General features: G+C 39.5%; 1 protein-coding gene across 5 annotated transcripts in view; it reads left to right on the top strand.

Annotated features, from left to right (window-relative positions):
- LOC113017235 (uncharacterized) overlaps positions 1–12,932 on the top strand; it is a 63,040-nt gene that overhangs the window by 23,157 nt on the left and 26,951 nt on the right. Inside the window, exons 2-3 of one of the 5 annotated variants that reach the window (XM_080298659.1) lie at positions 8,279–8,469; positions 8,541–10,074. The exons of 3 other annotated variants lie outside the window; for them this stretch is intronic. In XM_080298659.1, the coding sequence (XP_080154785.1) occupies positions 8,279–8,469; positions 8,541–8,549 (200 nt within the window). In that variant the 3' untranslated portion in view covers positions 8,550–10,074. Of the gene's footprint in view, positions 1–8,278; positions 10,075–12,932 lie in introns of those variants that run through there. One more of the 5 variants, XM_080298658.1, reaches the window with a different exon arrangement.

Genomic DNA, 12,932 nt, shown 5'->3' with positions numbered 1-12,932 from the left:
AGTGAGTTTCTCTTTTCTGGTTTGTGATACGGAGGTAAGTAACGACTCCGTAACCTCTCTCACTGGCATCAGCGAAGTGGTGCAATTGTGTAGATATGACCACTCCAAATCCAGCAGGTTTCAAACACCTGTTGACGGTAAAGCCATGAAGTTTTGAAAGCTCTGAATGCCAAACTTGTGACCTTTGAGCCAGTTCAGCTGGGATTTCCTCATCCCATGAAATCTTCCTGCCACATAGCTCTCGCAGGATGATTTTTGCTGTCAGAATGACAGGAGACAAAAAACCCAATGGGTCATATATTGCACTTACAAATGAGAGGATGCCTCGCCTAGTCTTTGGCACAGGTTTTTCAGTTATCCTGATCTTGAATACATCTGTCTCTGTGCACCAGTTCACTCCTAGGACTCTTTCCTCTGGTAGTGCATCATGTCTCAAATCCAAATCTTTCATCTCTTTTGCTCTTTCCTTTTCAGGAATGGAAGCAAGGACAACTCTGCTGTTGCTCATCCACTTTGTTAAGTGAAATCCTCCACTCTCACACAATGCAGTCAGGTCCCTGACCATAGTACATGCCTCTGTTTCATCTGAAACTGACAGAAGACAATCATCTACATAAAAGTTGTTCAGAACAGCATTAACTGCTGCTAGTGGCATTTTTTCTTTAGCATCTTCTGCTGCCTTTTTTAGTGCATAGTTTGCACAGCTTGGGGAGGATGTTGCCCCAAACAAGTGCACCATCATTTTGTATTCTTGCAGAGGTTCATTCAAGTTCCCATTTGGCCACCAGAGAAAACGCAAAAGATCACTGTCCTCTGGAGGTACTCGCACCTGGTGATACATAGCTTCTATGTCTGACATCAAGGCAATGTGATCCCACCTAAACCTTGTTAGTACTCCAATCAGTGTGTTCCTTAGGTCTGGCCCTTGCAAGAGTTCTTCGTTCAGTGATTTCCCTTGAAAGGATGCTGCACAGTCAAAAACTACACTGAGTTTTCTTTTCTGAGGGTGGTACACCCCATGGTGTGGTATGTACCAAACTCTCTCATTTTCAGGGGTAGTCTTTGTGTTTGGTACCTGAACTGCGTAGCCTTTATTCAGCAAGTCAGACATGAAGCTCTGATACTCCTCGTGAAACTCTGTGTTTCTGATTAATTTTCTTTTCAGATTCTCTGCCCTCTGCATTACTGCACTGCGGTTGTTTGGCATTTTGACAGCTTTGTTTCTCAAAGGAAGACCTATGCGATAATGACCATTAATCCTTTCAGCTGTGCCATTGACAGAATCCATAAACATGATGTCTTCTCGTGACATTTCCTGTTTTTCCTCAGAAGCTTTCTCTGGAAAATCATAGTTGAGCTGTTGCATCAAAAGATTCTCAACATTAGTGACAGAGATGCGATTTACTGAAACACTCAGCTCTCTGTCAGAAGGAGTAGAGCAAGAATCTCTCTTGAGAGGGCCATTGATAACCCAACCCAGGAATGTTCAAACAGCATATGGACCGTTATCTTTACTATGAATAATCTCCCATGGTTCCATAGCCTTGTGCACATCACATCCTATCAAAAGTCCAATGTCTGCGTCTGAATGTGGGAACTTGATTTGCCGAAGATGTGGCCACCTTTTTAAGTCATCCTGTGTAGGGATGTTCTCTCTAGACACTGGAATGTCTGCATGAGTGTAAATGTCAGGAAGATCTATATAGGTGTTCTCATTTAAACCACACACTTCTAATCCTGACAGGTGGTAACTTGTCACCATCTTTTCTTGTCCCATTGTGCGAAGCATGAATTTTGTCTTCTTACCTTCTACACCCAGTTGTCTCATCAGTTTTTCTGAACAAAACGTGGCTTGGCTCCCATTGTCCATGAATGCATAAGTCTCAATCAACTTATTGCCTTTCTTCAACTTAACCCACACAGGAACGATCGATAACACATGAATGCCTTTTCCGGCCCCCGTGGCTCCACAAATTCTGCCTGAAGTGTGTGTTTCATCACTTGTTGTGGGAATGTCTGAGACATTTCTCTGGATGCAATCGTCTGCCTTACTGTCCTCCTCCTTTGTCCAATGAAGCATACTTGGATGTCTCTTAGAGCAGTACTCACACAATGATCTTTTCTTACAGTCCTTACTCAGATGACCTTGTGTCAGACATGCAAAGCACAGACCCTTTGCTTTAAGGAACTCTAGTCTTTCTTTGTAAGGCTGGTTTCTGACCTTTTGACATTCTGCCAGTGTATGGAGTTTTTCACAGTATATGCATGGTTTCTGGAAGGCATTGCTAGTGTGACAAGAAGCACTTTTGTTAATTTCAGGTGACCTTTCATTTGCAGCTTGTGTTACACTTGTAGCAAATGTGCTTCCCCTTTGCCTGGATGATCTAGTCATTCTCACATTTGCAGATGACTTTGCTTTGTCTTCAGCATCCTTAATGTCACCATACAAAGGATCTGCAGCTATTTTTGCTTGTCTGTTTATGAATCTAACCAGATCTGAGAACTTTGCTCTCCTTCCACTTGTTTCTTGAATGTCAAAAGCAGAGACTCTCCACATTTCTCTCATTTTGTATGGCAGTTTAGAGACAATAACTCTGAGGTTCGTGGGGATCTCCATCTCTTGCAGTTGACTGATGTCTTGCATTGCATTGTTACAACCAGTGAGAAACAGTGAATAGCTATGAAGAGCCTTTGCATCATCTGTTTTGATTTGTGGCCAATTGAATGCTCTGTTCATGTAGGCAGTTGCAATTTTCAGTTCATTACCATAATGACAAAACAGCAACTTCCTTGCCTCACTGTAGCCTTGTTGAGGATTCATGTGCTGACAACTTCTTATTCAACAAGTGTTCATGAAACAAAATGGTCTATGACACAAAGCTGAGGCTTTCGTAGTTAGTGTCATCTTCTTAAGACCAAAAACACTGTCACTGACTTATTTGTAAGAAGTTGAGAATCGCAATTGTTCAGTTTTAACACGACTTGTAGCTTAGCAGCATATCATAGTCCAAAACTTTATCCATGAAAGCTTATTTCTTCTTTTCTTAGATTCTTCATGCATACAGCTCTGTGCACTTAACTGACTTGCTGTATCAAACTTTGCACGATCTCATAGCGATGCAGTCGTCTTGTTTGGGAGCATGATGGTTTTACTTAATGTAATGGCTATCTTTGTTTCTTCTTGGAGTTCTCTATTTCTCTTATATCTAAAATAAGAGTCTGGATGGACAAGAGGCTGTTTTACGCGTCGGTTTGTGCAACAACGGCCGTAAAACCATTGTGTCGCTCCGCCATTCGCTTACTTTATTTCTCACAAACCTTTCACAACAAAAGCACCATATCCTTTTCAGGCTTTTCAAAATAAAACATGTAATAACTATAAATGGTGCTAACACCCTGGTTTAGCTATCCATCTGATCCTCTATGATGCCTCATGATGTACAGGCCAATCTCTAAATTACCATTAATTGCTAAGTTTCTAGAAAGGGTTGTGACTAAGCAACTTATAACAGTTCTGGATAAACAATGCATTTTTGATAGGTTTCCGTTTGGCTTTCGTAGAGTTCATTCCATGGAAACAGCTTATCTTATGGTCTCTAGTAACATTTTGATGAGTAACGATGCAGGAAAATGCTTTGTTTTGTTGATGTTGGACCTCACGTTGGCATTTGACACCGTTTACTACCACATCCTGCTTGAAAGGCTCAACTATTGGGTTGGTGTATCTAGAACTGCCTTGGAGTGGTTCTATCTACATCACCTGTGGTTTTTCTGTGGTGGTCTCTAATTTTAGGTTATCCTCTACCTCCCTTACTTATGGCGTCCCTCAAGATTTGGTTTTGGGTGCTTTATTGTTAAATATATCTTCTCCCCTGTCAGCATATAATGGGCTCCTTTGAGGACATTTTCTGTCACTGTTATGGTGATGACATTCAGTTGTTTATGTGTCTAAGCAAAGTTTCCCTGGATCGTCTGCAGGTTTTGCAAAACACTGCAGCTAGGCTTTGACCAGATCCTCTAAGTCACAGGTGTCGAGGGCTGGTTTCCTGCACTTTTTAGATGTGTCCTTGATCCAACACATATGGTACCAGCACATATTTCTGATCTTCTACAGCCCTATGTCCCTAGCAGGTCACTGAGATGACCTAATCAGGGCCTACTTGCTATACAACACACAAGGATGAGAACTAAGGGTGATAGAGCTTTGCCACTGTGGAACTTTCTCCCTCTAAGTTTAACAACTGTGGACTCAGTAGCACTTCGTGACTCTGTCCAGAAAGGTGCTATATTAATAATTTTCTTCTTTATTTATTTATTTATTTATTTAAAATTAAACTCAAAATTTCACAATAATGTTAAACTGTAGTCAAACTCGCCCAATGATTATAACAGAAAATAAAAGACAACAGGATTTGCACTAAACGTGATCTCTATATAATCCATATGTATGGCTCTAAAAGCACCTTACAGAGAAAAACCCAACAATCATATGACCCCCTATGAGCAAGCACTTTGGCAAGAGTGGAGAGAGGAGGAGAAACTCCCTTTTAACAGGAAGAAACCTCCTGTAGATCCAGGCTTAGGGAGGGGCGGCCATCTGCTCCGACTGGGTGGGGTGAGGGGAGGAAGACAGGACAAGGACATGCTGTGGAAGAGAGCCAGAAATGAATATGAATTCAATTCAGTGAGTTGTATAAAAACATAATGAGTAAAACAGGTTAGTAAAGAGGAAACACAGCCTTGACCTATTGCAGCATAACTAAGGATAAAAATCTGAATATCATTATTGTCATTGTAACATACAACAAAATTAAGAGCACTCTCTGCGGTGTCAGAAACAAAAAGTTATATAAAATTTATAAAAATAAGGTAGAACATGGTAATTCAATATAATAAATAACTAAAACCTTATTCAACATAAACTCTGTTGCACAGGATTTCATCCGTTGCACTGTACTTGTCGGATTGTGAAGAATGTATAATGTAAATCCAATTTTTCTATCATGGAACCCTGTGGAAGTCTATTATTAACCTTAATGTATAAAGAGGACTCTCAATTTACATGAACAACTTGGAGTCTATTAAACCAAACCACCACAGTGCAGTACCTTTAATACTTGCAACATGCTCTAATTGATCAAACACTGCAGTAAAGTCTAGCAGGACAAGCACAGAGATGAGTCCACTGTCAGAGGCCATAAGAAGATCATTTGTAACCTTCACTGAAGCTGTTTCTGTACAGCAATGAGCTCTGAAACCTGACAGAAACTCTTCAAATAAGCCATTCCTTTGCAGATGATCAGCAAGCTGTTACAACTACTCTTTTGAGACTTTTTTTAGATTAAAAGTGGGTTGGAGATCAGCCTATAATTAGTTAAGACAGCTAGGTGAAGTATATGGGTTTTTAAGTAACAGCTTAATTACCGCTAATTTGAAGCCCCGTGGTACATAACCGACTAGTAGTGATAGGCTGATCATATTTAAGATTGAAACACAAATTAATGTTAGGACTTCTTTAAGCAGTCTTGTAGAACTGGGTTCTAAAAGACATGTTGATGGTTTGGAGGAAGTGATTACTTAAATGTAATGAGAAAGATCAATTGGAGAAAAAGACCCTGCCTCTTGCCCTATAGCAGCTGGGATAGGCTGCAAATTCCCACAGCCCCGATAAGTGGAAGAGAATGGATGAATTGGAGGTAATTTTTGTTGTGTTGTTTACATTTTTAGGACACAAACATAATGACATAGTCAAATAAATCTGGGTATCATCAGCATAGCTGTGATAAGACAACTTATCAACTAACTCCTGAAAGATTTCACAAAAAGGAACCATATGCAGATTCAATAAGAGGGCCCTGTGATTTGTCCCTTGTAAGACTCCACACAGCATCATGGTGTTGTGTGGAGTCTTAGTTTGCATCACTGTAGACAAAATGATCCCTACCTTCAAGGTAAACAAACTAAGGATTTTTCCTGTGAGACCAAATTAATTTTCTAACTATCATGATCTATACTAGGGCCGCAACGATTCGCTGAGTAACTGGACTAATCCTCAACTAGGGGTGGGCGATATAAACGATATACGATATAAACGATATAAATTTGGCCAACGATAGAGATTTTCACTATATCGCTCTATCGCGATAGCGCATGTTGATGATGTCATCAAGGTGCGCCTGTTTTGGTCGAAAGCATCGCAGCGGCTAAAATCATTATCATCTGCAAATTATACCGACAGTCATAGCAAAGAGATGAAGCACTTTTGAAATATGGGGAAAGCCAAAAACTGCGCTTCCTCCACTTCCGTAACATTGATTCATTAATGTTGAATTCTCTCGCAGCTGTTCTATTCCCATGTTGTTGCAGTATATTAATAACTAACCTCGTATTGTGGATGAATAATCTCAGTTGTTCTCCTGACTGATGTTTGGCCCGTGTATAGCATCCTGCTATGCGATTGCATTTGTCCCTGACCACCAGAATCCCTCACGTTAAATTTTAATGAGTGGAAAAAAGTTGGCGTTCATCCTCCAGCTTCACTGTGCTAATGTTATGCTAACATAGCTGTGTCGGTAGCAATCACGTAGCACAACATGTTTGGGTGGAATCTAACGAGCTAACTTCCTGTTAACTTCTAACTCCGTTAAATGTAATAAATTCTGTTTTCATGGATGCATGGATGTTAAACTTAATTGTTACACCTGGTAGAGCAACAACGCTGATGATTTTATTAAAGATGAAAGAATTTAGACCGTTTTTAACTCTCAGTATTCGTTTGACTTTGGGACCTGAAGTGGACGGAGTTTTGGACCCAGATTACTCCACGAAGCTCCTCACTACAGCAGCCGTAATGCTCTGACAATCCATCAAGCAGTGCGGCTTACCAAAGTTGTACTAAAACATTTTTGAACAGATTTCTGCACGCCAAAATCGGTTCGAGGTCAGTAAGCACAACCAGAATTCATACATAAGGCACACTCTCGATTTTTGAGAAAATTAAAGGATTTTAAGTGTGGCTTATAGTGTGGAAAATACGTTATACAGAAGAAAAGAATATATCGCGATATATATATCGTTACTGCACGTGCTTCAAATTATATCACGATATGAATTTTAGGCCATATCGCCCAGCCCTATCCTCAACACAAAATTCTTTGATTTTTGTGCACTTTGCAGCACACTGTTACGGATTCAAATATTGGGGATGGATTCAAGAGGAAAAACCACAATAACAACACTGGTCCGGCCGGGTTGAGTCAAACGATGATTTTAATGATCACACGCTTGGGAGATGGACACCGTACACAGACAGCCTCAGATCTCAAAATGGTGGAGCATTGATCAAACTCTTATAGCCTCTGGTTTTCCTACCTTATCATAAAAGCCTAAACATTCACATTCTTTCTCTCACACGGCGCCTAAGCTACGACCTTGGCTCCCTGTTTATCTGCTCCTGCTGAGATGGGGCAGAAAACTCCAGTATATTCTGTTCTCTTCTAATCAGACAAATAAGGCGATGACTTTCTGCAAACAGTATTTCTTATAACTCAGCAGTATAATGCATCATAAAACAATATCACTCATTCACAATAAATCAGCAGTCTACTTTAATGCAAATCAGTTTAACAAATGCAATAGTTATCAGCTTCTTCTAATTCAGGAGAATAATGCAAACTAAAACTACATAATAATTCACAATCTTTAATTAGGGGTCTAACATGGCATAAAATAATATTACAATCCCATTACAGCATAATCACTATACATACACTTCCAGCCCAAGAGAGTGAGACAGACTATGTGTGAGGCGAAAATGTCAGATTACTCAGCAAAAAGATCACCCATCTTTTATTGGGTGGACAGGTGTGACTGTGTGTCACTAAGTCACATTTAAATAGTTGTCTGACCTGACTCCACCAATCAGAAACAGCTTGTTTGTGATTGGTTCATTTGTTTACTTCTTTACACAGAAATGCAGAGAAACTCTTGCTTACTTACCCGAGATTAAGACCTTTCCACATTAAAACTATAACACTCGGTGACAAAGTTTTCACATTGTAAACAGAAAGAGATCATTCTACTAATAAGAGTGCCAGAACTAAACGATAACTTGCGTCAGTGCTCAAATAATTTGTCAAATTTTGTACACTTTAAATTTCACTTGTATATGTGAGACACATTCTCACTGTGGAGAGACCTGTTAATGTTTCAGATCAGAACATATTTTCTCAAATGTTTGTTTTTCTGTCACCCCCACCCCCTACATTTGTCTTTTCAGACCTCCAACAGCAACATGTCATTGAGAAGGAGGAGGTTCTTACAGACCAACAGGTCTGTATCCAAGAAAGGAACTCCAGTCTGACTGAGGAGGACCCAGAGCCTCCACAGATTAAAGAGGAACAGGAGGAAGTGTGCAGCAGTCAGGAGGGAGAGCAGCTTGGACTGAAGCAGGAGACTGATGCCTTCATGGTGACAGCCGCTTATGAGGAAAGTGCACACACTGAATCAGAAACAAACGTTGAGCATCTCTTTTCTCACAGCTTTCCTGAAGCAGAGAGCCGAGATCAGAAAGCAAGCCAGCATGTGGACTCAGGATCAACTAGAAATGCAGAGCTGAAGAAGAGGAGACATCACAGCAACGGAAGTCACAGTCAGAGAGTAGACAACCCTGCTGTTTCAGAGAATCAAAGTAAAACTGACACAAAGAAAAAGTCTCTGAAATGTGACGTCTGTGGAAAACATTTTCAGTTTAAATGTCACCTGAATGCACATCTCAGAATTCACACAGGTGAGAAACCGTATTCTTGTAGCACCTGTGGGAAACAATTCCGTCAGATATCAGCTTTGAAAAATCATGGTAACTGTTACACAGGTGAGAAACCATATCCTTGTAGCACTTGTGGTAAAAGATTTTCCTATAAATCACATCTTGAGTCTCATGCAAGGATTCACACAGGTGAGAAGCCCCATATCTGTACCGTTTGTGGGAAAAGATTCAGTCGGCGTGCACATTTGTATTATCACTTAAAAATTCATACAGGTGAGAAGCCGCATCTTTGCAGCACCTGTGGGAAAGGATTCAGAGAGAACTATGAGTTGCAACGTCATGTAAGAAGGCACACTGGTGAGAAACCGTATTCCTGTAGCTTTTGTGAGAAAAGATTCAGTCATCTCGGACACGCAAAGAGACACATGAAAATCCATACTGATTAAAGTTTCATGCTTAGAAAATGTTGGACAGCTGTGAGTGGTCCTGCCATTTTTGTTTTTGTAAATTAGCCTCGTGGTCAGCACTGACATATGGAGGCACTGCTCTTCATTTACCTGTTCCCATGGTGAATTGTGATATTGGAGCTCCATTAATGATGGCTTCCTTTCTCTACTCTGATCAGCTGTTTTGGAACCAAACACTCAAAAGCCTGTTTTGAAATTAGTAGCTACTTGGATCGACTTCCCACAACTTGACTGGTTTTCCACTACAATCCGGTACTATCTAATGTGAGTGGTTGTTGTCATAGCACTCGTCCCGCAGTGTAATCAATACGCAACATGAAACCTACAAAAAGAGTTTATTTCGAAGCAGGGATTTACAGTGGGGCAAAAAAGTATTTAGTCAGCCACCGATTGTGCAAGTTCCCCCACTTAAAATGATGACAGAGGTCAGTAATTTGCACCAGAGGTACACTTCAACTGTGAGAGACAGAATGTGAAAAAAAAATCCATGAATTCACATGATAGGATTTGTAAAGAATCAGGTCACAGTACCTGATACCAGGTACTGTGACCTGGTACCAGATGGAAAACCTTGGCAAATTGTGCCAAGTTGATCCAAGTAGGTACTAATGGAAAAAGGGGCTAAGGTTTCTGATCTCAGAATTAATCAACTTTTGAACATGCTTTCTGCAATAGTTAAGTTTATCACCTCATTATTAAAATGTACCAGGAAAACCATGATCATACATTTCATGATGGTTAAGGTTCAGTATCCTCTTGTTCTGTTTGATCATTGTTTAGGTTTAGTTTTAGTGTTTGCTTTGTGTTCCTAATGTTTAAATAAAGTTTTGTTTAAATTTCTTTTGAGATTTTATTTCTGAGGTGTCATTTTTAATGTTTGCAAGACGCATAAAAAAAGGATTCTGCCATATTATGCACAAGATTTTTCTTTGTTTCTGATGTTTTATACTAATTTAGAAATTCATGTAAACATAAACTGTAAAGAGCTGTGCTCCAGCAAAATTCTACATCTGTTAGCAAAACTGGTGTTTTTTGTTGTTGTCATTGTTGTAAAAACCAAACGTGACTTCAGCTGTTTCAGCTAAATCCTCCTCTGCTGAGAAACCTCTGAACCACGAAGATGCTTTCTTCAGCTTCACTTGGAGCATATAGCTACCGTGGACTGTATCGTGTAACATGATGTCTGAGTCTGGATGTGTGTGGTTATGGTGAACCTGCCTCCTGTTGATTATGAAACATTCACACCACAAATATCATTGGCAACAAAAAATGGGAAGGGGAAAAAAACTAGTCAGTAAAGTGGTCGCCCCATGATTGGAAGGTCGGCGGTTCGAATCCACTTAATGGCTACCCTGAGGTACCCCTGAGCAAGGTACCGTCCCTACACACTGCTCCCCGGGCGCCTGCTTAGTGGGCTGCCCACTGCTTCACTGAGTGAATGGGTCAAATGCAGAGAAAAACAAGTAATTTCCCCATGGGGATCAATAAAGTATCCATTATTATTATTATTATTATTATTTTTAAGTAGTAGATCGCTTGTAATTAGTGAATGCTTTTTTTCTAGCTTTTGACTATGGAGGACCACAAGAGCCTCACACAATAATAATAATAATAATAATAATAATAATAATAATAATAATGACTAAAAACTGATTTTCAAAAGGTTGTTTTTTAAAATTGCGATTCACAAGGTTTGAATCAGGGAAATGTTGCCTCAGTCAGTAATGTTATAATTCTGATCATTTATCAGCAGAGATGGGCAGTAACGTGTTAAATGCGTTACTGTAATCCGATTACTTTTTTCCAAGTAAAGTAAGGGATTACTATTGCAAAAACGGTAATTAGATTACCATTACTTTCCCGTAAGCACTGTGTTACTAAAACCGTGATTTTTTTTTATTTTTATTTTTGCAAGAATGTCTCATGACAGAGACGTATGCGAGTGCGACGGTCGTGACAACAGCTAAGAGAGATAAGATAAGATAAAACTTTATTAATCCCTCGGGTGGGTTCCTCTGGGAAATTAGGTTTCCAAAAGCACAGCACTGACAGAAGTTACAGAATATTATATATACACACACATATAAATACAGAGACATATATAAATAAAATATACGAAGGGGATAAACAGAATAAATAGGTATAAAAATAAAAATACAAGTGAATTGCACATTTCAAGTATTGAGTATTGTAGTAGCTGTGTGCAGATCAACAATCGATAATATATCGAGTGCGGGAGAGAGTATGAGCGTGCAGCGTTTAAAGCGTGGAACTACTGACCTTACTTTGAGTTTGATTCCATAAAAAGTGACAAAAACATTAGCGTCCATTGTGCGTGGGAAGAAAACTTCTTTTTACAGCGAAAAAAAACCCCTAAACTTCCGAGCAAGCACCGAGTGCGCTACCACGTAATGGGAAACTCACAGAGAAACTCGCGGATTCTTTAACTGACCGCTGCGGCACACCTGCACCAGGATAAACCGCTTACTAATTAGATTTTAAAGTGCACCTGCACCAGGGCAAACCTCCACCTTCCCCACTCCTGCTATACAGGTGAAAATAGAGCAAAAGGACCGCTAGTCTTTGATTTTATTTATTTTCTACTGTGTGTTACTTGCATCTATTTGAAAGACTGAGTGTAAACACAAAAAAATATTGTTATTTTATGTGCTGGAATGTGCAGAAAATAGGTTTAAATTTTAAACAAATTTCTTCCAGTCAGAGAATGTTGCATATAATAACAATTTTTAAAAGATTAAAACGAATAAAACAAGTTTTAAAAAGAGACGTTTCCATTTGATTACATTTTGAATGATGGATTATGCAGAAAAAATAGCGCTGGGCTGAAAGATCTATCACTTTATCACATATTCAGGTTGTAAATCATGTTTTTAAAAAGTAACTAAGTAAGTAATTACTTTTGAAAATAAGTAATCAGTAAAGTAATGGGATTACTTTTTCGGGGAAGTAATTAGTTACTGTGATTTTTAAAATGGTGGAAGCCAAACAGTAAAAGTAAGAGGGAATTCATGATGATATTTATGTGAAGCTTACTTTGGAGCTTCTTTTTTTTTTTTTTTTTTTTTTTTTTTGCCTGTCCCGTTTGGCTCTTTTGCCATCAGAATTGTTGTCTAAAGGCAAAGAAAGATGCCCAACGGATTTACTTTACCAAATTGACCATCCCAGCCTTGCCGTAATGGTCCATTTGATTCACCTTTTATTGTTTATTTTATTTTCACTTACTGAATACGGGACAGACTTGACTGGGGGAAAGAAGGGGAGAAAGAAAGAGGGAAAGAGAAACAGCTGAGAAGAGGGACGGGGGAGAAGGGCAAAAGACAAAAACCAACAGAACGGGCAGAGAAAAAAAATGCATCTATCGATCACCTGGATCACCTGCTGAGAAAGAAAAAAGAAAACAAGCAGAAGAGAACAAGAGTAATAGAATAAACAACATCACAATGATATATGGGAATATGACAGTAAATACTAAATGTTAAACATTATTGTGCAGCACATAAGATCAACAGAACACAGTGTGCTTTGAGGTAGGAGCCAAAAAGGGTGTAGTTTGTGGGTGTGATCACCCGTGTGTACACCTGTGAGCATGGACGCGCTTGTTTTTTGTTTTTTAAAAGGTTCCTTCATGTAATAATCTGCTAGAGGGTGTGGGGGGGCCACAGCCCCGTCCTTCAGGG

The sequence above is a fragment of the Astatotilapia calliptera genome, chromosome 3 (assembly GCF_964374335.1).
Source record: "Astatotilapia calliptera chromosome 3, fAstCal68.1, whole genome shotgun sequence".
In the NCBI taxonomy this organism is placed as follows: Eukaryota; Metazoa; Chordata; class Actinopteri; order Cichliformes; family Cichlidae; genus Astatotilapia; species Astatotilapia calliptera.
This window is presented reverse-complemented; position numbering and strand designations above follow the sequence as displayed.